Source organism: Azolla caroliniana, unplaced genomic scaffold (assembly GCF_043228905.1).
Source record: "Azolla caroliniana isolate FFs.n. ecotype wild unplaced genomic scaffold, voAzoCaro1.0.p SCAF_11, whole genome shotgun sequence".
Taxonomy (NCBI): domain Eukaryota; kingdom Viridiplantae; phylum Streptophyta; class Polypodiopsida; order Salviniales; family Salviniaceae; genus Azolla; species Azolla caroliniana.
In genome coordinates, this window is record NW_028230446.1 from 9,633,746 (window position 1) to 9,660,908 (window position 27,163).

A 27,163-nucleotide genomic window follows, 5' to 3' on the forward strand; every position below is an offset into this window, starting at 1 on the left:
AGTAGACCAGATGCACACACATTTGCCGGTGGCCCCAAATGTTATAAGTTGTTCCAGAGATGACCTTTTTTATGTTGGATGCGCACAATATGTGGCACGGATGAGCATGCGCAAGGAAGCATATCATAAGTCCAAGGTTAGTTCATTAAACCTTGTTAGTTACAGGTTCTTTATGATACCAAAGGAGGTCCATAACATGGCCACCAAGTAAAAAACTGGGAGTGCTATGTGTGAAGTTGATTGGTCTTTGATGATGCAAGATGCCTATGCCCTCCGAGATCTTGGGAAGGTGGCTCATGTCCAACCCTACTTGCCTGGTGAATATGGATCTCCCTCAAGGCAACCATTCATCTTGGTGCTCCAAGATGAATGGATGTCAGAGATGTGTGAGCGATTGTCAATAAACAACTCTTGGGCAATCGACTCCACATTTAAAACAAACCAATTTGGCTTGCCATTATATGCAGTTGTGGCCCCAAATGCCATGGGAGTTGGTATCCCATTATTGTACATGATATGTAGTTCTGATAAGGGGTCTAACCATGAGCAAGTAGCTTTAGAAACTTGCTTGAGACTCATATTCGCACGAATACCCAATGTGAGGCCAAATGCCATAGTCATCGATAAAAGTTGGACATCATATAATGACATAAGTAATGTGGTTGCAACAGACCGATTATCTTGGATAGTTACAAATGGGCAAAGGTCACAAACACATTGTCGGCTTTTGTTGTGTCAGTTCCATGCAAAAAAAGCATGGCTGGACAACTCGTTGCCAAAGGTAAGTGCAACTGAGAGAAACCATCTTTATAATCGGATGTGCCAACTCATGCATTGCATTATGGAATCCACATTCAATGCCCAATATGAGGAGTTAAAGGTAGAATATGCAAACAAGCCAAGTGTTTGGCAATATATAGAAGGAGGATGGTGTGGCTTGACATGTGTGTGGAGGAAACTGTGGCCCAAATTTGGTAGAATGTTCAACTACGGACATGTTGACACTACCAATCTTGTGGAGAGACATTCGTAGTTTATCAAATATATTGCCTTGAGAGGGAGTATAAATCGATCAATTACCGATCGTGTGCATGTTTTTATCGGGGACAATCAAACTAGCACTTGCATCGGGGGTACTGTTATTGAATGGTACAAGCAACGACAAGAAATATGTGAGAGTGGTAGATTTGCACCCCGTGCAAATTGTAGGGATCAAACAACAAGACTTAAAGAGGCTGAGAGGCTACTAGAGAGGTATGAAACTTATGATGCACCAATGCATATTGTGGATGAGCCCCGATATTGGTTTAAAATATTGAGCTTGACAAAACCGAATGTATCGCACCAATGCTCATATTGTGATTGCCAAGTCCCTACGAGTAAATGTAAGCATATACTCGGCATCAGGATGATTATTGAGAGGCACATGCCACATCTATGTGGGTTGTTGCCTTTTATAGATCATGCAACCCATATGCGCAATGGCCATTTCATAGAGACAGAAGTGGAGACAGAGGTAGAACTGGTCGAAGAGACAAACCCTATAGCATCACAAATGAAGGAATGGGAGTCGAAATTACAAACGGTTGAGGGGGCTATTCAATTTATTAGGCAAGGGTTACGATCCCTTGACCGTGCGACAATTTTGGCATGTATGGAGTCCATTGAAGAAATGAGTCAGACGGTGGTGTATCACGCAGGTGCACTAAAACCAACCAATGAAGAAGAGCGTGGATCCATAAGGCATAAGCAAGCAATTGGTGCAAAAAGGGGAGCATCAGTCAACATTTCACAAGATCTTATTGGCAGCTCCCCAAACACTTCCAAGGCACACATCGGAAAAATGCCAAGAGGCGCAAGTCGAGCTAGGAGGCAGTTGCCAATATGTGCGACAAAGAAGATTCAATGCTTGCATTACGATGCCTTGACCTTTAGATCAAGGGACTCAAATTTTGATTGTTGCAAGAATTGTGGCCACATCTTGCCATCATCTCCGGATGAGCCATAAACATAGCTTGAGTGGTTTTGTAGACTAGTGCATTTGGGTTTACAATGTTTAAAGTGGATTTATGAGTGCATTTGGGAGTATGTCATATGTTGATTTATGTTTAAAGTTTCCTGTTTCAAGTATGTCACATGTTTAAAGTGGATTTACGTTCAAAGGATGTCATATGCTGATTTATGTTTTAAGTTTTATGTTTCAAATATGTCGTATGTAGATTTATGTTTCAAGTATGTTATAAGTTGATCTCTGTTTAAAGTTTAATGTTTTTTAACTTTTACCTTTTATGTTTTAAGATGATTATTTGTTTTATGTTAAGTATGGTGAAGATCGTCGATTTTGAATAATTTAAGGTTGGAATTTGTGACTGTTTGATATGTTGTTATATTGTAAGTTTTAAGGGTAATGATCAAGCTTATTTGAAGATTTTGGTTGAAATGATACATTTGGTTGGGTGACCTGCAACGGTTGGGTGACCTGCAAAGGTCCTGAGGGTTGGGTGACCTACAACGGTTGGGCGACTTGCAACGGTTAGAGTTGGGCGAGCAATTGGGGTTGGGCGACCTCTGACAGGGTTTTTTTTCACGCATTCTTCCTTATTGAAATCTGACGGTGCAGATTGCACGCGCCTTCCTCTGAGCGACCTGCATCGTCTGTGGCCGCGATTCCCTTGCCAGACCTCTTTATGATTCGATGCAGAATAGACACGAGCATATATATTATATACATAGATGATATATGTATGTACATACATATGTCTGTGTTCATGTAGTTTGTTTTTTTGTATCTGTGAAATTAAGAGACGAAGGAATTAGGGTTTTTGGAGGAGCGAGTAGAGGGTGTGTGTGTGTGTGTGTGTGTGTGCGACTGATGAAGACGAGGTGCAGAGAGAGGTATGCTTCCTGTGCGAGTGAAGTCTGTGTCCTCCTCCTCCTGCACTCTCTCCCAAGCCTCCTCCTTTCTTCAGCGTTTCCTCTCCACCGATGCTTCCTCAGACTCGTTCGTAAGTGGATATGCCGCCAGCGTAGCTCAAGCTTTGAACGAATCGCACAGCAAAAGCAGAAGAAGGAACGATATTCAGATATCTCCCCCTTCCTTTTCTGACAGAAAACTGACTAGTAACCTTTCGCACTCTTGTTCTTCTCCTGTTCCTGTTTCCGCGACTGGAAGCGGAGAACGTTTCGATGTTCCAAGCGACTCCGAAACGGTGAAGAATGAGACAACGAAGAAGAAGAAACGGAAGAGGTCGTCTTTAGATAATAATGATGTCGCAACCGAAGATGCCATCAATTCTCAGAATGTTGTTGGAAAAGAAGCAGTGATGGAGAAGGGGCATCGGAAGAAGAGAAGAAAGGAAGGAGAGAAGCAGAAGGAAGAAGAAAACTTGAGAGATGAACAGAAACGGAAAGAAGAAGACATAGTGAAACGGAAATCGAAATCGAAACATAAAGAGAATCATAGCAAGCAAGTTTTATATGGAGAAATCCATCACGGATCTGGTAATAAAGTGTCCATTGAAAGTGTAGTACATCAGGCAGGAAAGAAAGACCATGATAGGAAGGCAAGTAAAACCCATGATTCTCGTGAAACAGAAGATTACCAGACAAAGTCTGGCAAGAAGTCAAAGAAGAAAGATAAGAGCAATGTTGTCTCTGTATGATTATGTGATGTTTTTCCTTGTCTTAGCCTATCATGGATATGGTCATTGGCGATAACGATTGCCTGAGATCATTTATCTCATTGAAAAAGCATATTCAAAGGCTACAAAATATAGTGATGCTAGCTTTTGAGCCATTATTGGACAGAGAGGGAGAACTCCATTTTTGTGTTCCTTTATGTGCACTTATGGTGGCTTTTTGAGCCACATGTTGCATAATTGAGAGAAAAATGAGCATTCATGTTCATTGTTGTGCACCCATTCTGGTTTTAAAAACATATCTTGCAGTTTGAAGAGAAAGATGATTGTTTTATGTTCATTGTTGTACTTTTTTGCTGGCTTAATATGCTGCACCATCAAGACAGACATGAAGTTAATGCTCAACAATGCACATTTATTCTGGCTATATGTGACATATGTTGTGTGAGAGAGGATATTTGATGCTCATTGGCATGACCTTCACCGGTATTTGAACCATAATTTACATTATTAAAAGAGATGAATTCTGATGTCTATATGAGTGTGCACATATATGCTGTATGTTCCTCTATAAATAGAGGATTCTGTTGAACCTTGTTATTGTTTCTAGTAATCATGTTTTTGATCCATAAAGATGGTTTTGAGGTTGATTATCACGTTGTGTGCTGTCACAGCTTGCATATAGAGTATTCTTACTGTTGAACAGAATTCATATGATTGGCTAGTTCATTATTGTGATGGAACAGATTCATAGCAGTAGTTTCACTCTAATTCTTTGATGAATTCTTGAACATTACAAAGAAAGATGTGTTCTTTTTGTGGAGAATCTGGAAAGGTGCCAATAAAACTATACAGTAACCATGTCATGCATGTGCATTCTGTATAAGTATAAGATGAATCTATGCCAATGGCCTCATCAAATAAATGATGAGAGATTTAAAAAGAAGAAGATTATAGTTCAGATATCTTGTTGAAAAAGATTTATAGAAAGAGGTCAATCTTTCACAATGCTGCAGGAACTTTGAATGGTATTCCAATACTATGCTTGGTAAAATAGTACAAATATCCAAGGATACTCTTTCAAGGGTAAAATGGGTTCCGATGCCTGTTATTACCATGCTTAAATGCATAGAGCAATGATGTATTATATGAGAGAGGGAGCAAGCTAAATGAATCTGTTCTGAATGTGTTGCTGGCAGCCTAGAGTGTGACATGGATGATTGTTGAATGTTCATGTTGTAGACATACAATGACAGCATATTGCAACTAAACAAACACTTGTCTCTATTAGACAATGTTCTTTCTAGGTGGTCGCTTGTAGCATGAATGCCTTGACAACAAAGTTGGTGCTTGGACAATTGATGGTAGCTTGTGAGAATTAATAGCTTGGTTGGACCTTTTTGGTTCAAATAATTCAGTTAAGAATTCTTACATTGGTATCAAAGCAAGTTTTTTCCTTGTTTTTGTTTGCCAACCACTTAAAGCTAAACATCTTGTGCCTCCATTTTTTCACAGTTGGAACTAGTTAAGCATCATTGCAACCATGTCAAAACAAGATTTTGGCACTTTTGTAAGTTCTTTTTTCATCCATTTCAGCTTATCACCACTTGGTCTAGGTTCATGCCATAAACAAGATTTTGGCACTTTTGTAAGCGGTTTTTTCCATCAACATACAATAAGAGAATAATAAAATTACCTTAGGAAAACTGCCTGACATACACACAATGATCTCCATTAGTCTTGGTGTAGTTTTGACTCACCATGAATGAATCAAACTTTTTGAACCATTGCCTTGGTGCTTGTTTCCTCTGCAATCTTGAATCATATCCAACATGTTGCTAATGTGATGTGACAATGGATTATGCATAAAGGAACATTGAATCCACCTAGGAATGTAGTATATAATTAAATCATTCTAATATTTCCATTTATGGTGCACATTTAATTAAATAACATATTTGAGATCACGTTTTCATAATCCCTATAATTGCAAAACAACTAAATCACATGGAGCTTTTTGTATAGCTAATTAGTTATGTTACGAACACAACTAATAAGTCCCATTCCCATGCTTTCACCCTAAACCTTTAAGTATTATAGTAACATATATGATGTATAGTCATAATAATTATATTATTAGTTATTATAATATATTTAGAGTATTTTGGAACATTCTAGAATATTCTATGATTAGCTTAAATATCATAAATATCTAAAATATTCTAGAACATTTTAGAATACTCTGTAAGGACCTATAAATAAGTGTTTATTCATTCATCAGAACTCATTTGGTTCAACACCAGTCTTCACCCCTTAGCCCACTCTTTGTAACCCTTGTTCTGTTATAATATAAACTCCTTCCCATTTCTCTCTCTCTACCTTCTATCATCTTTCTTCTCTCTCTCTCTCTCTCTCTCTACCTTCCATCATCATCTTTCTTCTATTCTCTCTCTCTCTCTCTACCTTCTATCATCATCTTTCTTCTATTCTCTCTCTCTCTGTCTACCTTCTATCATCATCTTTCTTCTATTCTCTCTCTCTCTCTCTCTCTCTCTCTCTATACCTTCTATCATCATCTTTCTTCTATTCTCTCTCTCTCTACCTTCTATCATCATCTTTCTTCTATTCTCTCTCTCTCTACCTTCTATCATCATCTTTTTCTATTCTCTCTCTCTCTCTCTATACCTTTTATCATCATCTTTTTCTATTCTCTCTCTCTCTCTCTATACCTTCTATCATCATCTTTCTTCTATTCTCTCTCTCTCTCTCTACCTTCTATCATCATCTTTCTTCTATTCTCTCTCTCTCTGTCTACCTTCTATCATCATCTTTCTTCTATTCTCTCTCTCTCTCTCTCTCTCTCTCTATACCTTCTATCATCATCTTTCTTCTATTCTCTCTCTCTCTACCTTCTATCATCATCTTTCTTCTATTCTCTCTCTCTCTACCTTCTATCATCATCTTTTTCTATTCTCTCTCTCTCTCTCTATACCTTTTATCATCATCTTTTTCTATTCTCTCTCTCTCTCTCTATACCTTCTATCATCATCTTTCTTCTATTCTCTCTCTCTCTCTCTCTCTCTCTCTCTCTCTCTCTCTCTACCTTCCATCATCATCTTTCTTCTATTCTCTCTCTCTCTCTCTCTCTCTCTCTACCTTCTATCATCATCTTTCTTCTATTCTCTCTCTCTCTCTCTCTATACCTTCTATCATCATCTTTCTTCTATTCTCTCTCTCTACCTTCCATCATCATCTTTCTTCTATTCTCTCTCTACCTTCTATCATCATCTTTCTTCTATTCTCTCTCTCTCTCTCTACCTTCTATCATCATCTTTCTTCTATTCTCTCTCTCTCTCTCTCTCTCTCTCTACCTTCTATCATCATCTTTCTTCTATTCTCTCTCTCTCTCTCTATACCTTCTATCATCATCTTTCTTCTATTCTCTCTCTCTACCTTCCATCATCATCTTTCTTCTATTCTCTCTCTACCTTCTATCATCATCTTTCTTCTATTCTCTCTCTCTCTCTCTACCTTCTATCATCATCTTTCTTCTATTCTCTCTCTCTCTACCTTCTATCATCATCTTTCTTCTATTCTCTCTCTCTCTCTCTATACCTTCTATCATCATCTTTCTTCTATTCTCTCTCTCTCTCTCTATACCTTCTATCATCATCTTTCTTCTATTCTCTCTCTCTCTCTCTCTCTCTCTCTCTACCTTCTTGACGCGAAATATGCGGAATATTACCCGACCACAATCGAGTCTCAGATCGTGTCATTTAGAATTGAAACACTGAGAATGGGAATGGGGGGTAAATACACGTATATGCACACACATTGTGAACAAGAGAGTACACAAGATGTTAACATGGAAAACCCTGAGAGGGGAAAACCACAGGAGCCCACAGACTCCAAACTATCACTATGTCAAAGAATACAATAGGGGGCACAGAGGCAACGACCTCGTGCTCACACTCTTCGCCTGGCGGTGGTTACAACAGAGAGTGCTCGTAGCTGCTCTCACACACACTCTGTCTCTGTCTCTGTACAACATTTACAACCATAGATTGACATATTCGCATTTGTGGGGTTTCCCATTCGAATGCAAACGAATACGAATACGAATGGGTAGTCAAGTATTCGTTTAACAACCCCCCCCCCCAAAAGAAATAAATATTTTTTTATAAAATTTCCTAAGATAAAAAAAAAGGAACTTAACAATAAATAGGGATAATAAAAGAGGGACTTTGGGGACTAGAGACTACTAAATTTTTATAGTAAATGTATAGTCGTTTTATTTTTAATAAATAAAAAAAATAAAATAAAGGGTCATTAATTTCTCACTTTTTTTTTCCTCAAAATTTATGGATATTTTTATCTTGACATTAAAAATAGTACTTCAAACTAATCATATCTTCAAAGTTTATATTAATCATATTTGTATAATAAATATAAAAATATTCGTTTTTAAAAAATTAATTAATTAAAATAAGTTTCATAAACTCTTTGGACACTATAATCTATTAATGAATAAATTTTTCTTTTGGTGAAATACATTTATTTAAATAAATAAATAATTTTTTATATTTATTTTACAAAACGAATGGTTTTTTAATATTCTTGGGGCCATTTTGTATTCTCGAATATTGAGAATATTGCGCATGGAAAATATCACGAATATCACGCATGTGTCAATCTATCGTTACAACAATAACATAAATAATGACCAACACCCAATTACTGTTTGCCCTAGGTCATATTTATATTAATATGACTTTCGGGCTATTTACAAATATAGCCCATGTGGGCTCTCTAGAACATATTTACATATATGTCCGTTCATCCGGTGAGAGGTTCTCACTGGGCCTTCATCATCTGGTTATCATCGGGCCTTCATCATCCCATCAGGAGGGACCGAAATCCTAACAAACTCCCCCTTCACTCCGGCATGGGATGCCTCGTCAATCCGATCCGCTTCCGGCATGCATCCAGCTTGTCGGGTGTCAGCACTTTGGTCAGCATATCTGACCCGTTCTCCTCTGTGTGGATCTTCGTCAGGACAAACTCTTGATCTTCAACTCGCTCCCGGATCCAGTGGTACCTACGCTGGATGTGCTTCGTCCTGGAATGATACGTAGTGTTCTTCGCAAGGTGGATAACACTTTGACTGTTGCAATAGAGCCGGTATTCCTCTTGCCGGATCCTTAGCTCTCTGATGAAGTCCTTCATCCATAGTATTTCCTTACCGGCTTCCACAACTGCAATGTACTCCGCTTCCGTGGTTGACAGCGCAACCGTCTTCTGCAGCCTCGACTGCCACAAAATAGCTCCCCCCGCGTATGTCATGACATATCCGGATGTGGACTGCTGGTATCCGCATAAGCCGACATATCTGAATCGGTGAAACCATCAAGTTGGGGTTTACTGGAGCCGAATCGGAGACACATACTTGAGGTGCCTTTCAAGTATTAGAGTATCGATTTTACCGCGTTCTAGTGCTCCTTGCCGGGATTGCTCATAAACTGGCTCACCACTCCGAGTGCGTATTTGATATCCGGTCGAGTACACACCATTGCATACATTAAACTCCCGACAGCAGAGGCATATGGTATCTTCATCATATCCACCTTCTCTGCCTTCGTCTTCGGGCTTTGCTTACCGGATAACCTGCAGTTTGGCGGGAATGTCGATCCGACCGGTTTCGCATATGACATGTTGAACCGCTGAAGCACCAGCCACAATTGCTTCTTTGACGGGTCCCGGATGATATGCATCCCTAGTATCTGTCTTGCCGGACCCAAGTCTTTCATTGAGAAGGTCCGGTTCAGAGTCTTCTTCAACGTCCGTATCTTAACTTGGTCTCGTCCGACGATCAACATGTCGTCCACGTATAGGAGGAGTATTAGGAAGTCTCCATCTTCAAACTTCGTCACAAACACGCAGTTATCGGCCTGCGTCTTGTGGTATCCTTGATCCGGCATGAAGGAGTCGATCTTTCGGTACCATTGCCGGGGAGCTTGCTTCAAACCGTAGAGGCTCTTCTTCAACCGACAAACCAGGTGCTCCTTCCCTTTCTTCACGAATCCCTCCGATTGCTGCATGTAGATCTCCTCTTCGAGGTTGCCGTGGAGGAACGTCATCTTCACGTCTAACTGCTCTACCTCGAGGTCCATGCTCGTCACTATGCTCAACACCGTTTGGATGGAAGTCATCTTTACTACCGGGGCAAATATTGTTGGGAGACAGGTCCCTCCGGATGGGAAGAGAGAAGAACAGTGCCGAAGAACCGGATGAGGAGTACCTGGCTACGGAGAGCCGGATGGTGCAGACCCGGTGAGATCCGAATGAGGAGTACCCGGCTACGGAGAGCCGGATGGTGCAGACCCGGTGAGAACCGGATGAGAAGTACCCGGCTACGGAGAGCCGGATGGTGCTGACCCGGTGAGGAATGCTCACCGGACGAAGAGACATATTCGTAAATATGTTTCTAAGAGCCCATCGAGTCTATATTTGTAAATAGCCGAAAAGTCATATTAGTATAAATATGACTTAGGGCAAACTTATAACTGTTGTTGTTGTTATTCTTGTGTGTGCAAGAATAGAGAGAGCGCGTAACAGTGTGTACAGAGAGAGAGAGAGCAAGAGGTCGTTGCCTTTGTTGTAACCGCCGCCTGTGGCGAGGATCGTGAGCACGAGGTCGTTGCCTCCGTGAACTCATTGTTGTACATTCTAGCATAGTGATAGTTTGCAGCCTGTGGGCTGCCGTGGTTTTGACCTCCTTAGGTTTTCCACGTAAACATCCCGTGTACTCTTCTCCTCTTTGTGTCGTGCTTTCATTTCCCATTTTCTGTGTATGAATCTAAGCTTGGTTGTGGCCGAGCGTTGCGTATAGGGGAGCGTAGAGTTCCCGTCAAGTGGTATCAGAGCGAACGACACAGAAAATGGACGATTCGTTTGGTGGCATGTTCAAGCTCACCGGCTCCAACTATTCAGTGTGGAAGTCGAAGATGAGGGACATGCTCGTGGTTAAAGACCTCTGGCTGCCGGTTCAGTTCGGGGACAAGAGGTCGGACAAAATCGACGCCGCGATATGGGAGGTGATGCACATGAAGACAACGGCGTACATACGGTGCTTCATCGACATGAGCCTGTACAACAACTTCAATGAGGAGAGCAAGGCTCATGAGCTCTGGGAGAAGATCGGCATAATGTTTCAGAACAAAAATGCTGTCAATCAGGTTTCGGTATTCCGGAAGCTAGTAAGACTCTGATACCAAGATGGCTCCAGCATGGCGGAGCACATGAATGCCTTCTAGGGGCTGATACACCAGGCAACATCATTGGAAGTACCTCTCGCCGACGAGGTATTAGTGCTACTCCTGCTCGGTTCCCTCCCGGATAGCTGGGAGACGTTGGTTGTCACTTTGGGCAACGCCGGGCCGGAAGGAAAGCGGTTATCCCTAGCAAGAGTAAAATCGAGCTTGCTAGATGAGGAGGCGCGTCGGAAAGACAAAGATACGAGCTCCGACTCCAAAGCGCTCCTTACCGAATCGGAACGCGGAAGACAGAGAAACCATAGTCCCCAGAACCGGGAGAAGTCGGGGACACGGTCAAAGTCAAGGGGGAGGCCTACTTGCTTCTATTGCGGCAAGCCGGGACACTTCCAAAAGAACTATCGGCATTTCCGTAAAGACAAGGAAACCGATGGTACCGATTCGAAGCGGACACCGGACCGGAACGGCAAAGATCGTAGGGGACCGGACCGGAAGGGAATGACGGAAATCGCGGCAAGTGAAGAGGAGTTGATGCTCATCACCGAGGAGAGTGAGATAAACCTTGCTGGCGACGAGATGACCTGGGTGGTAGACTTCGGAGCGTCGTTCCACCTTACCCCGGACCGGAAATGCTTCTCATCCTACTCAGCCGGCGATCACGGCTGTGTCCGGATGGGGAATGAAGGTACATGCCGAATTGTCGGCATAGGAGATGTGTGGTTGACAACACCAACCGGATGCAAGTTGCTGCTGAAGGATGTCCGACACGTTCCAGAGGTTCGTCTGAACCTGATATCAGCCGGTCGGCTAGATGATGAAGGCTACACTGGTAGCATCCGGAATGGTGTCATGAAGTTCAACAAAGGGAGCCTGATTGTGGCTCGGGCCCGGAAGGTCAACACACTGTACCTGATGAATGCCCGGTTATGTCCGGAAGAAGTGAACGTGGCATCCGACACTGCCGGTGAGCTGTGGCACAAGAGACTGTGTCATATGAGCGAGAAGGGGATGAAGAGGCTTGTAGGCGACAACCTCATTCCAGTGAAGAACGTGCACTTGGAGAAGTGCACTGATTGTCTGGCCGGTAAACAAAACTGGACCTCCTTCCGACCAAGGCCACCGATAAGACGTAATGCACCACTGGAGTTGGTGTATACGGATGTGTGTCAAGTAGACACGAAGTCACATGCCGGAGCGCAATACTTCGTGACGTTCATAGATGACCACAGCCGGAAGCTGTGGGCCACACCGTTGAAGACGAAGGATCAGGTGCTATCCGTCTTCAAAGAGCTCCACGCGAGAGTGGAAAGAGAAACCGGCCGGAAATTGAAGGCGGTTCGAGCAGATAACGGAGGAGAATACCGGGGGTAGTTCGAGGAGTACTACCGCTCGAAGGGAATCCGGCTCGAATTTACCGTGCCGAAGACGCCGAAACTAAACGGACTGGCCGAGAGGATGAACCGGACCATAATGGAGAGGGTCCGGAGTATGCTAGCGCATGCAAGACTACCCAAGAAGTTTTGGGCTGAGGCACTGTCGACAGCGACATACGTGATAAACATATCACCCTCAGTACCCTTGGACGGAGACACGCCACAGAGAGTCTGGACCGGTAAGGAAGTGTCCTACCGGCATCTGAAGGTATTCGGGTGTCTCGCGTACGTGCATGTAGCCAAGGACCGGAGAGGAAAGTTAGATCCAAAGACCCGGCCATGCATATTCCTTGGTTACGGTGACGATGAGTTCGGTTACCGAGTGTGGGACCTGGTCGACAAGAAGGTATTCCGGAGTCGAGATATTATCTTCATGGAGGACAAGACACTCGCCGACTGGGAGTCGGAGAAGAAGATAATGAACTCCGAGTCGACCGGTAAGGATAGACTCTACGATGAGCAGACCCAACCGGCAGGAGACCGGTTAGCACTCGAGGGACCAGCCGGTTACGGTGAGGATACCGAACAAGCTGAAGAAGAAGTAGTGGAAGCTGAAACCAGAACCGGCCAAGACCCCGAATCGGATTCGGATGAAGAGCAAGTGGAGGAGCCGGTTACCGAAGCCCGAAGATGGAGATATCCTCTCAGAGAGAGAAGGCCCCCCCGGAGATTTCCGGATGCAGAGCATGTTCTGCTGACCGATGAGGGGGAGCCGGAAAGCTTCGAAGAAGCGAAGGATGACACCCACAGCCGCAAATGGTTAAGTGCCATGCAGGATGAGATGGATTCCTTGCATGAGAACCATACGTACAAATTGGTGGAGTTGCCGAAAGGAAAGCGGGCACTCCGAAACAAGTGGGTGTACAAGTTGAAACCGGGAGATGCCGACAACCCCCCAAGATACAAAGCCAGGATCGTAGTGAAGGGGTTCCAGCAGAAAAAGGGCGTGGACTTTGACGAGATATTTGCCCCGGTTGTAAAGATGACCTCCATCTGGACGGTGCCGAGTATAGCGGCAAGCATGGACCTCGAGGTAGAACAGCTAGACGTGAAGACGACATTCCTTCACGGCGACCTCGAAGAGGAGATCTACATGCAGCAACCAGAAGGATTCGTGGAGAAAGGGAAGGAGCACCTGGTATGCCGGTTGAAGAAGAGCCTGTATGGACTGAAGCAGGCTCCCTGAGAATGGTACCGGAAGTTTGACTCCTTCATGACCGATCAAGGGTACCACAAGATGCAGGCCGATCACTGCGTGTTTGTGAAGAAGTTCGAAGGAGGCGACTTCTTGATACTCCTTCTGTACGTGGATGACATGTTGATCGTCGGACGGGACCAAGTCAAAATACGGATGCTGAAGAAGGCTCTCAACCGGACCTTCTCAATGAAAGACTTGGGTCCGGCAAGACAATCCGTAACCGGTCAGCGAAGCAATTATGGCTGTCACAGGAGAAGTACGTGACAAAGGTGCTTCATCGGTTCAAAATGTCAGATGCAAAACCGGTCGGATCGACACTTCCGGCAAACTGCAAGCTATCTGGCAAGCAAAGCCCGAAGACGAAAGGAGAGAAGGCGGATATGATGAAGATTCCATATGCCTCTGCCGTCGGGAGCTTGATGTACGCAATGGTGTGTACCCGACCGGATATAGGATATGCAGTCGGAGTGGTGAGCCGGTTCATGAGCAATCCCGGCAAGGAGCACTGGAACGCGGTCAAATGGATACTCCGGTATTTGAAGGGCACTTCAAATATGTGTCTCCGATTCAGCTCCGGAAAACCTCAACTAGACGGTTTCACCGATTCGGACATGTCGACTGATGTGGATACCAGCCGGTCTACATCCGGGTATGTAATGACATATGCAGGGGGAGCTGTTTCGTGGCAGTCGAGGCTACAAAAGACGGTTGCGTTGTCAACCACAGAGGCGGAGTACATGGCGGCTGTGGAAGCCGGCAAGGAAATCTTATGGATGAAGGACTTCATCGGAGAGCTCGGTATCCGGCAAGATGAATACCGGCTCTATTGCGACAGTCAAAGTGCCGTCCACCTTGCTAAGAATGCGGCCTACCATTCCCAGACGAAGCATATCCAGCGAAGATATCACTGGATCCGGGAAAGAGTAGATGACCAGGAGTTCGCATTGACGAAGATCCACACGGCCGAGAACGGGTCAGATATGTTGACCAAAGTGTTGAAACCCGACAAGCTGGATGCATGCCGGAAGAGGATCAGTCTTGTAAGACACCCCATGCCGGAGTGAAGGGGGAGTTTGTTGGGAGACAGGTCCCTCCGGATGGGAAGAGAGAAGAACAGTGCCGAAGAACCGGATGAGGAGTACCCGGCTATGGAGAGCCGGATGGTGCAGACCCGGTGAGATCCAGATGAGGAGTACCCGGCTACGGAGAACCGGATGGTGCAGACCCGGTGAGAACTGGATGAGAAGTACCCGGCTACGGAGAGCTGGATGGTGCTGACCCGGTGAGGAATGCTCACCGGACGAAGAGACATATTCGTAAATATGTTTCTAAGAGCCCATCGAGGCTATATTTGTAAATAGCCGAAAAGTCATATTAGTATAAATATGACTTAGAGCAAACTTATAACTGTTGTTGTTATTCTTGTGTGTGCAAGAATAGAGAGAGCGCGTAATAGTGTGTACAGAGAGAGAGAGAGAGCAAGAGGTCGTTGCCTCTGTTGTAACCGCCGCTTGTGGCGAGGATCGTGAGCACGAGGTCGTTGCCTCTGTGAACTCACTGTTGTACATTCTAGCATAGTGATAGTTTGCAGCCTGTGGGCTGCCGTGGTTTTTCCCTCCTTGGGTTTTCCACGTAAACATCCCGTGTACTCTTCTCCTCTTTGTGTCGTGCTTTCATTTCCCGTTTTCTGTGTATGAATCTAAGCTTGGTTGTGGCCGAGCGTTGCGTATAGGGGAGCGTAGAGTTCCCGTCAAATATCTCGTCGAAGTCCACTCCCTTCTTCTGTTGGAACCCCTTCACCACGATCCTGGCTTTGTACCTTGGGGGGTTGCCGGCATCTCCCGGTTTCAACTTGTACACCCACTTATTCCGGAGTGCCCACTTTCCTTTCAACAACTCCACCAATTCATACATGTGGTTCTCATGCAAGGAATCCATCTCGTCTTGCATGGCACTCAACCACTTATGGCTGTGGGTGTCCTCTGCTTCTTCGAAGCTTTCCGGCTCCCCCTCATCGGTCAGCAACACGCACTCTGCATCCGGAAATCTCTGGGGGGGCCTTCTCTCTCTGAGAGGATATGTGCGTTTTTGGTTTCCGGCAACTGGCTCCTTTGTTTGTTCTTCATCCGAATTCGATTCGGGATCTTGGCCGGTTCCGGTTCCTGCTTCCTCTTCTTCTTCTGCCAGTTCGGTGTCCTCTTCGTAACCAGCTAATTCTTTGAGTGTCAACTGGCTCTTAGCCGGTTATGTCTGTATCTCATCGAATCGGTCCTTTCCGGTCGACTCGGAGTTCATTATCTTTTTCTTCGACTCCTAGTCAACAAGAGTCTTGTCCTCCATGAAGATAATATCTCGACTCTGGAAAACCTTCTTGTCGACCGGATCCCACACTCAGTAGCCGAACTCATCATCGCCGTATCCGAGGAATATGGAAGTCCGGGACTTTGGGTCCAACTTTGCTCTCCAGTTCTTTGCCACATGCACGTAAGCGAGACAGCCGAAAACCTTCAGATGCCGGTAAGACACTTCCTTACCGGTGCACACTCTCTGCGGCATGTCTCTGTCCAAGGGCACTGAGGGTGATCTATTTATCACGTACGTCGCAGTCGCCAACGCCTTAGCCCAAAACTTCTGGGGTAACTTTGCATGTGCTAGCATACTCTGGACCCTCTCCATTATGGTCCGGTTCATCCTCTCAGCCAGCCTGTTTAGTTCCGGCGTCTTCGGCATGGTAAATTCGAGCTAGATTCCCTTCGAGTGGTAGTACTCCTCGAACTACCCCTGGTGTTCTCCTCCGTTATCTGCTCGAACCACCTTCAACTTCCGGCCGATTTCTCTTTCCACTCTCGCGTGGATCTCCTTGAAGATGGATAACACATGATCCTTCGTCTTCAACGGTGTGGCCCACAACTTCCGGTTGTGGTCATCTATGAACGTCACGAAGTATTGCGATCCAGCATGTGACTTCGTGTCCACTTCACACACATTGGTATGCACCAACTCCAGTGGTGCATTACATCTCATCGGTGGCCTTGATCGGAAGGAGGTCCGGTTTTTCTTACCGGCCAGGCAGTCGGTGCACTTCTCAAGGTGCACATCTTTCACCGGAATGAGGTTGTCATCGACAAACCTCTTCATCCCCTTCTCGCTCATGTGACACAGTCTCTTGTGCCACACCTCACCGGCAGTGTCAGATGCAACATTCACTTCTTTCCGGCATAACCGGGCATTCATTAGGTACAATGTGTTGGCTTTCCAGGCCCGAGCCACTATTAGGATCCCTTTGCAGAACTTCATGACACTGTTCTGGATGCTACCTGTGTAGCCTTCATCATCTAGCCGACCGACTGATATCAGGTTCAGTCGAACCTACGGAACGTGTCATACATCCTTCAGCAACAGCTTGCATCCGGTTGGTGTTGTGTGAACCACATGTCTCCTATGCCGACAATTCGGCATGTACCTTCATTCCCCATGCGGACACAACTGTGCTCACCAGTTGTGTAGGATGAGAAGCTTTTCTAGTCCGGGGTTAGGTGGAACGGCGCTACGGAATCGACAACCCACACCTGGCATCGATCTTGTCCGGTCTCTTGTCCCTGAACTGAACCGGCAACCAAAGATCTTTCACCACGAGCATGTCCCTCATCTTCGACTTCCACACTGAATAGTTGGAGCCGGTGAGCTTGAACATGCCTCCCAACGAATCTTCCATTTTCTGTGTCATTTCGCTCTGATACTAGATTGACGCGAAATATGCAGAATATTACCCGGCCACAACCGAGTCTCAGATCGTGTCGTTTAGAATTGAAACACTGAGAATGGGAATGGGGGGGGGGGGGTAAATACATGTATATGCACACACACTGTGAACAAGAGAGTACACAAGATGTTAATGTGGAAAACCCTGAGAGGGAAAAACCACGGGAGCCCACAGACTCCAAACTATCACTATGTCAAAGAATACAATAGGGGGCACAGAGGCAACGAGGTCGTGCTCATACTCCTTGCCTGGCGGCGGTTACAACAGAGAGTGCTCGTAGCTGCTCTCAGACACACTCTCTCTCTGTCTCTGTACAACAATTACAACAATAACAAAAAGAATGACCAACACCTAGTTACTGTTTGCCCTAGGTCATATTTATACTAATATGACTTTCGAGCTATTTACAAATATAGCCCCTGTGGGCTCTCTGGAACATATTTACATATATGTCCCTTCATCCAGTGAGAGATTCTCACCGGGCCTGCAACATCCGGTTCTCACCGGGCCTTCATCATCCGACTCTCTCCGGGCCTTCATTATCCCATCCGGAGGGACCGAAATCCTAACACTTCTATCATCATCTTTCTTTTATTCTCTCTCTCTCTCTACCTTCTATCATCATCTTTCTTCTATTCTCTCTCTCTCCCTTCTATCATCATCTTTCTTCTATTCTCTCTCTCCCTCTCTCTACCTTCTATCATCATCTTTCTTCTATTCTCTCTCTCCCTCTCTCGCTCTCTCTACCTTCTATCATCATCTTTCTTCTATTCTCTCTCTCTCTCTACCTTCTATCATCATCTTTCTTCTATTCTCTCCCTCTCCCTCTCCCTCTCCCTCTCTCTCTCTCCTGCTCTCAAGTCACAACATTAGCGAGCTATGTTGAAACATGTGCACGATGCAAATTGTATTCAAAGGTTCAACGTAAGGATGGACTTCTTCCGACGTATCCATTATCAATGCATTACAAGTGGTCGGTAGACATTGTGGTTATGTCGATGGGATTGTGGTAGATGAAATAACTTGTGCTAGCAAGAGAGGACCTCACCAACCAAGTACAAGGTTGGGCACTAAGGAATAAAACAACTTCTGTTGTATGAAGTTTCTCCTTGAAGATGTTATTTGCCCATAGGGGAGAATTAGATGTACATTGTTGGGAAATAGGTCCCTCTGGATGGGATCCGGGTGAGAACCGGACGAGCCGGATCATACAGGACAAAGGAAGGAATTGGATCGGATGGATCCGGATACCGGATCAGATGGATTCGGAAGGAGTCCGATTGGATCCGATATGAACTAGCAAGTAGGAACATATTTGTAAATATGTTTAGATGTGACCGTTGAGGTCATATTTGTAAATAGCCTGTAAGTTATATGAGTATAAATATAACTAGGGAAAATAGTATGTTGTTATCATTATAATTGTACAGAGAGAGAAACAGAGACACATAAAGTTTTGTCTATTGTAACCGCCGGTAGGCGAAGATAGAGCTCAAGGTTGTTGCTTCTGAGTCTCCCATTGTATCCTCCCTCTCATAGTGATAGTTGGAGTCTGTGGGCTCCTGTGGTTTTCCCCAATTAGGGTTTTCCACGTTAACATCTAGTGTCATCTCATTTTGTGTAATTGTATTAGTCTTCATTTCTGTTTTGTTTCTTCCATTGAGTGTTTAAGACTCGGTTGTGGCCGAACACTATTTCGGAAAAACTGGTATCACAGCGAACAACAAATGGAAGAGTCATTTGGAAGCATGTTCAAGCTCGCCGGCTCCAACAACCTAGTGTGGAAGTCGAAGATGAGGGACATGTTAGTGGCATAGAATGAACCATACACATCATACATGTATTCGCATTCGAGAAACATTCAATCAAATGTGTATGGTAAATCATCTTGAAATTGGATTGGATTGACAATGGTCTATATTATATATTGATTCACTCTCAATCCCAATAAGTGGACTCTAAACCATTGTGAACCACAAACATAAGTATGGTTGCAATATTTGCATTGTATCACATGCATACCTTTGGGATGCTTCTTAAGAATCAAGTAGTTGGAGTCTGTGGGCTCCCGTGGTTTTTCCCTATTAGGGTTTTTCACATTAACATTTTGTGTCTGTCTTATTTCTATTTTCTGTTTTCTTCTATTGAGTGAGTAAGACTCGGTTGTGCTTGAGCACTATTCCGCACAAACTGGTATCAGAGCGAAGGTTCTAAACCTTGAAGAAAATGGAAGAGTCATTCGGAAGCATGTTCAAGCTCTCTGACTCCAACTACCCAGTGTGGAAGTCGAAGATGAGGGACATGCTCGTGGTCAAAGATCTCTGGCTGCCGATACAGTTCGAGGACAAGAAACCAGACAAGATCGAAGTACCTCTAGCCGATGAGGTACTGGTGTTGTTGTTGCTCGGTTCCCTCCCAGATAGTTGGGAGAAGCTACTTGTCACTTTGGGCAACGCCGAGTCGGAAGGACAACAATTGTCCCTAGCAAGGGTAAAATCAAGCTTGCTAGATGAAGAAGCTCGCCGGAAGGACCGGGAGTCCAGAACCGATCCGAAGGCCTTGGTCACGGAAGATGACCATAACCAGGGAAGAGGCCAGAATCAGAGTCCCCTGAACCGGGATAATTCGGGGACGAGGTCGAAGTCATGGGGGAGGTCCACTTACTTTTATTGCGGAAAGCTAGGGCACTTCCAAAAGAATTGCCGACACTTCCGGAAAACCAAAGGGGGAGCCGATATTCCGGAACCGAAGAAGATTTCAGAAAGGAGAGGAACGTCGACGATCGCGACAAGTGAAGAAAAACTACTGCTAATCACCGAGGAGAGTAAGCCGCATCTTGTCATCGACGAAATGACATGGGTGGTCGACTCCAGTGTGTCGTTCCATCTAACCCCCGACTAGAAATGCTTCTCATCGTACAGAGCCGGAGATCACAGTTCTGTCCGGATGGGAAATGAAGGTGCATGCTGAATTGTCGGCATAGGAGACGTGTGGTGGACGACATCAACTGGGTGCAAGTTGTTGTTGAATGATGTTCGATACGTTCCCGAGGTTCGGTTGAACCTCACATCAGCCGGTTGGCGAGAAGATGAAGGCTACATGGGTAGCATCGGAATGGAGTCATGAAGTTTTGCAAAGGAAGCCTGATCGTGGCCCAAGCCCGAAAGAGCAACACGTTGCACCTGATGCATGCCTGGTTATGCCAGGAAGAAGTGAATGTGGCATCCTCTAATGCCAGTGAGATGTGGCACAAGAGGTGGTGCCACATGAGCTAGAAAGGAATGCAGAAACTTGTCGAGGAAAACCTCATTCTGAAGGTGAAAGACGTGCAACTTGAGAAGCTGGCCGACAAGCAAAACCGAACCTCCTTTTGGACAAGACCACCGTCGCGACGGAATGCACTGTTGGAACTTGTGCATACCGATGTATGCCAAGTGGACACGAAGTCACATGACGGATTGCAGTACTTCATGACGTTCATAGACGACCAAAGCCGGAAGTTGTGGGTCTCACCACTAAAGATGAAGGACTAGGTATTATCCTTCTTCAAGGAATTCCACGAGAGTGGAAAGGGAAACCGGCCAGAAGCTGAAGGCACTTTGAGCGGACAACGGAGGTGAATATCGGGGGCAATTTGAGGAGTACTATCGGTCGAAGGGAATTCGGCTCGAATTCACCGTGCCAAAGACACCACAGCTGAACGGATTGGCCAAACCGATGAACTGCATTGTGATGGAGAGAGTCCGAAGCATGCTGGCACATGCTAAGTTGTCCAAGACGTTTTGGGCTGCAACGATGATGACATCAACATATGTGATTAATAGATCACCCTCAACACCCTTGAACGGAGACACACCACAGAGAGTATGGACCCTTAAAGACGTGTCTTACCGACGTCTGAAGGTGTTCGGCTGTCTCACTTACGTGCATGTTGCAAAGGACAAAAGAGCAAAGTTGGATCCGAAGTCCCAACCATCCATATTTCTTGGATATGACGATGATGAGTTTGGTTGCCGGGTATGGGACTCGGTCGACAAGAAGGTCTTCCGGAGTTGAGACATAGTCTTCATGGAAGACAAGACCATTGCCGATTGGGAGTCAAAGAAGAAGATCGTGCACTCTCGGTCGACCGACAGAGATCGGTTGGAAGATGCTAGGACACATCCGGTCGGAAGCCGGATGTCAGATGAGGACCATGATGAACCGGCCAGATTTGGACAAAGAACCGAACCGACAAAAGAAGAACCAGACAAGATCCCAAATGGGATTCGGATGAAGAACAAACAGAGGAACCGGTGGACGAAAACCAAGGACGGATATATCTTTTAAGAGAGAGAAGGGTCCCCCGGAGATTTGTGTATGCAGAGCATGTGTTGCTGACCAATGAGGGGGAGCAGGAAGGCTTCAACGAAGCGAAGAAAGACACCCACAACCGCAAGTGGTTAAGGGCCATGCAGGATGAGATGGATTCCCTGCATGAGAACCACACATATGAATTGACGGTGCTGGCGAAAGAAAAGAGAGCGCTCCGGAACAAGTGCATGTACAAGTTGTGTTAAAGTTAATATGCGGAAGCGTATGACAAACTAGCTTAGCCGGATACCAACAGAACGTAAAGAGGAAGGTTTAATGGAGACCTTACACAAAGAATACACGGGAGAGACAGAGAGAACAGAACATAAACTAAATTCAAAAATAATAATCCTCTGTGAATGTGCTCAGAGAGCACTTTTATACAAGTCCATAAAGGATTGACAGAAGTAATGATAGGTACTTCAATGCTCATACGAGCGACTGACACTGACTCCCAAAAATATGCCTACGTACTAGGCTGGATCCGTAGGCCTCTAACGGCCTATCGGTTTCAATATGATCCGGCTCTCCGATCCGGCTCCTGGTTCCGGATATCATCCGGACACCGCTTTGGATACCGATCCGGCTCTGCCTTATTCAGCCGATCCGGATCCGGTTGAGCCTGCTCTCTCAACACTCCCCCTCCAGCTCAACTTGAGGTCGGATCGTGGTGTCAGTTTCTGTGGTAGCCGGTTAAGGTTGTGCGCTCCTCGAACTCCTCGGTCGGCTTGTCTGCTCAGCAGGCCCATCTCAGCTCCTTCCCTACTATGAGTCCAACGCTTGTTGACCCATTGGTTCCTATGTATCGGTGTCTAGTTGATCCAGCTCCTCCGAATCAATTTGTTGAACCGAATTAGCCTCCTTTGATTCGTTCCAACTTTTGTCCATGTTAAGAATTACGTAATTAAGCAAGGGTTAATTAGTACCTAATTACGTGATTAAGTTAAGCGCGGAAGATTATGTGATATGTGTGTCCATGTTAAGAATTACGTAATTAAGCAAGGGTTAATTAGTACCTAATTATGTGATTAAGTTAAGCGCGGTAGATTATGTGATATGTGTGTGTATGTGTGTGAGAGGAAGATACACTTATGAAAAACACAAGATGGGGAATGATTAACTCTATGTTAAATTAGCATCAACATCATCAAATACAAAAATACCCACAATGAGGTATATATAGATCTCATGTGCAAGGGTGCATATGTGTGAGGAGAATATAAGTACAAGGGTGTAAGTCCTATATTAAATGTACTTGGGAGTGGAGGATCTAGAATATCCCACTTAAGTATAAGGTCCTATTTAATGTGTTATGGTCAACACTTCTAACTAGATTCTATCTAGGTAACTAATACCATACGTTAGGTACGGTACGGATACCATACGTATTTAACGTATTAATACCCGTATAGTACCTCCGAATTTAAAAATACATTAAATACGTTTTCTTAATATGTTAAATACTTATAGAATACGTATTTTACATATAGTACGTTAAATACTTCTAGAATTTGAAAATTATTTACCTTTCTAAAAAAGATCTATAATATTGTAAAAAACATCTATGTTTACACAATTTTGTGATGTACAATATAGTCCTACATCCTAAAATGCATATAAGACATTTGAACATTTCACATCCTAAAATACTTGGAGTAATATGGATGTCGACATTCCCTTATTACTTGGCTAAGTAGGCCGACCGAATAAGTGAGGTCGGGTCACGTAATGGTTAGGTAGATGAGGCTGTTGATCAATTTGCGATACTAAGTTTGTTCGCACTCGGCTGTGCCCGAATCGACATCAGCTTGAGATTGCGGTCAAGCAGGGTGGACACATATATTTGCACTCAGTCATCCCAAACTTGTAGACTAAGTTGAGGACGTAGTGTCGTTGTGAGATCATTATCCCAATTGGTGTCCGAATTACTTCGATGCCTAAGAAGTAATGGAGCTCGTGCAGGTCTTTCATTTCGAATATGCCGGAGAGAAGTGTTTTGAACTTGTTAATCTCGGCAAGATCCTTTCCTCCGATGACCAAATCATCCACGTATAGGATGATGACAATCGGGCTATCCAAGTTGTTTCGGATGTACAAAGAATTATTTGATTTTGACATTCAAAATCCGATTTGATGAAGATACTGCGTGATCTTCGAATGTCATGCATGCGGTGCTTGTTTGAGGCCGTAGAGTGGCTTCTTGAGTCGGCACATGACGTTCGGATATTGCGCGATTCAAAACCAGGTGGTTGGATCATGTATACCTCCTCTTCTAATTCGCCTTGAAGAAATGCGTTCTTGACGTCCATTTGGTGGAGGTGCCACCCTTTTGCTGCCGCAATTGCAATTACGGTCCGCACAGTTGTCATCTTTGCCACCGGGGCAAAGGTCTCTTCGCAGTCAACTCCGTGCGTTTGTGCGTATCCTTTCGCAACAAGCCATGCTTTGAAGTGATTTATGGAGTCGTCGGCATTGTGTTTCACCTTGTAAATCCATCGATAGCCAAATTGCTTTCTTGTGTGGAGTATGAGGAATGAGATCCCATGTTTTGTGTTTGCATAGGGCTTGCATTTCTTCATTCATCGCGTCGACCCATCGTGGATCCGTTACGGCTTTGGAAAGGGTTTCCGGCTCCCATACAGATGCTACCTTAATCATAAAGGCGTAATGGTACACCATATAATCGTTGTAGCCGAATCGGCTTACGAGGTTCTTTTCACGGGTGGATCGGTAGAGCTTTTCATTTGCAGATACTAAGGCTTTCTTCGCTCCATTTGTTTGGATATCAAGGCCTTCAAACTCACTATCGAGGGAGTGAGTCGATTCGTTGCCGCTGAGGTGATTGTCTTCATACTCTGGCATTTTTGCCTTCCCTTTGTCCAGCTTAGGACTCGCCCAAGATGTGGTTTGATCGCTCGGAGGCTCTTGTGGCCCACTAAGCCTTGTCGTAATCAGGCTTTCTTCGTACATGTGTGTGAGCCGATCTTTGGCTTCTATCTCTATTTTGGCGTGTTCTGGGTCGAGTGGAATCAGAGTCAAAATCGTCTCTGGTGTGTACGAGGATGCGAACTCGTCGAAAATGCGGATTCGTTGCCATCTAGGCTGGTCCTCACACATCTAAATGTACGACATCCAGGATCCCTTTGCTCACATTCCGCTCTTTCGGGAATGGATGTCGACGTTGCTTTCCAAACTAGCATGCTTCGCATATGCTCGTAATCTCCTTTGCGGTAAAGTTCGGGAGTCCGATTATGACTCCTTTTGATTGCATATTCTGGAGCTTGATGTGGCCAATTCGTTTGTGCCACAAGTTTAGGCCGGTTTAGACTTTGAGGCCCTTTGCAAACATGGCCGATTTTACCTCGTTCGATTCGAGGAAAAACATATGGCCTTCACGATGGCCATGAACTACGACTCGATCGCTTCTTTCAATAAAGCACCCATCATTGTTGAATCATACTTGCATTCCTTGTTCGAAAATCTGGCCAACCAAGACCAGGTTTTTCGTGATGGTAGGAACATGTAGTACATTCTTGAGGTAGGTTTTTTTGCCGTCATTTCCGAATGGGACGTTCTCGATATGCTGTATTGGATGAGTCGTGTCATCACTTGTCTTGACATATCCGGGACGTTTGGGTTTTCATTATTCTTGAAACCAATCTTCATGAGATGTCATATGATTGGATGCTCCTGAGTCAACGAACCATACATTATCTGAGGGTGTGGTGCGTGTTTCACCTTGTGTCACCATTGAGTACGCTTTGTGCCTCATCATGAACATTCTGCTACGATCGTCGTAGTCAGAATTCGACACGTAATTCGTGAACATTCCGCTACGATTGTCGTAGTCAGAATTCGATGTGTAATTCGTGAGTTGTCGAATAGTCGAAGTTGAGTCTTGCTTCTTCTTTCAGCCCTCCTCTTCGTAGTGTCCGAGTTTTCCGCAGTATCCGCATTCAATTGGGTTATTTCGATTGCTTGGTCCGGCGTGATGACTCCCCCTTCTACCAAACTCTCTGGGATTATTCATGTCCACTTGCCATTGATGGGAGTTACACTCTTGGGTCTACCGACCGTGATGGCCTTGTCCGAATCGACATCTATTTCCACAACCGAAATTTCTTCTATCATCCGATTGGGAGTAGAGCATATGATCCTCTGGTGCATTGTTCCTTTGTTGGACGTGATTTTTCTCGACCAACAATATTGATTGGAGATTGAAAAATGAAGGAGATTTCTCCCTTGCAAGGATGGCTGATCTAATCAAGCTAAATCGGGGTGCTCAGCCGCCAAGGCATATTTGCACCATCTCGTCATCATCGATGATAACATTGATCGATCCGAGGGCGTCACATAATTCCTTGATCTTCAAGGTATAGTTGCCGATTGACATGTCCCTTTGATGAATAATGTTCAACTCCTAACGAAGTTGAAGCTTACGGGCAGCCATATTGGCCGCAAAGATCTTCTTGAGATTGCCCCAAGCTTCTTTCGGCGTTTTTGCCTCTCGAATATAGCCGAGCATGTGATCATGTACGCATGATGCAAGGCAATACAACAGACGGCTTGCGGCTTGCTCCCAAGAGGGATAGTCGGCGTGTGTTGGGTTGGGCTGCGTTTTGTGAGCTCCTTCAATATAGCTCTAGTATCCTTGTCCGACAAGGTACTGATACATCTTGTACTCCCAAGATGTGAAGTTTGTCCTATCGAGCTTCTCCGTAGGAAGAGTGCTTCCTATTTGAGTATTCATGATGATTTCTTCTCTGTTTCTTGGACCGGTTCTGTTGATCGTCGCTATGTAGAACACCAAAGTCGATTAGTCTTGATCAGAAAACAACACGCTCTGATACCATGTAAAGAAAGGAGAGTGATTGTATGCAGCGGTAGGACTGTGTGTGTGTGTATGAGCACTTATGAGAAACACACAGAGAGAGAGAGAGAGAGAGAGAGAGAGAGAGAGAGAGAGAGAGACTTGAGATGAGAAAACTATGTATTACTTCCAACAGCAACAAAGTGACAAAAAGTTGCTTTAAATACCAACTAAACTATTGGGAAATCGGTCCCTCTGGATGGGATCCGGTGATGAATAAAGAGAACCCAGTGAGAACCGGAAGAGATCTAGAAACCGGAGGAGACCCGGTGAGAACCGGAAGAGAAGACATATATGTAAATATGTTTTGAGTAAGCATATTGAGGCTATATTTGTAAATAGCCCTAAGTTCATATAAGTATAAATTTGACTTAGGGCAATCATGTGTTATGATGATGTTGTTGTCATATTGTTGTACAGAGAGAGAGAGAGTGAGATACAAAGTGATACTCTGTTGTAACAACCGGTTGGCGAAGATACAGAGCTCGAGGTCGTTGCCTCCGAGGCTCTGATTGTACCTTTCTCCTATATAGTGATAGTTCGGAGTCTGTGGGCTCCCGTGGTTTTTCCCATTCAGGGTTTTCCACGTAAACATCCTGTGTCCTCTCTATCGACTTGTGTGTGTACGTACGTTCAC

The 27,163-nt window shown here is 44.7% G+C and overlaps 1 protein-coding gene across 1 annotated transcript; it reads left to right on the top strand.

Annotated features, from left to right (window-relative positions):
- Window positions 1–2,836: 2,836 nt before the first annotated feature.
- Window positions 2,837–3,978, top strand: LOC147857724 (uncharacterized). Its single transcript, XM_087326674.1, has one exon. The coding sequence runs from the start codon at window positions 2,898–2,900 to the stop codon at window positions 3,660–3,662; it is 765 nt and encodes a 254-aa protein (XP_087182800.1). The 5' UTR covers window positions 2,837–2,897; the 3' UTR covers window positions 3,663–3,978.
- The last annotated feature ends 23,185 nt before the right edge of the window (window positions 3,979–27,163 follow it).

What these genes read in the sequence shown, in the direction of transcription:
- LOC147857724 (XM_087326674.1), top strand. Translation starts at nt 2,898, where the DNA reads ATGCTTCCTGTGCGAGTGAAGTCTGTGTCCTCCTCCTCCTGCACTCTC.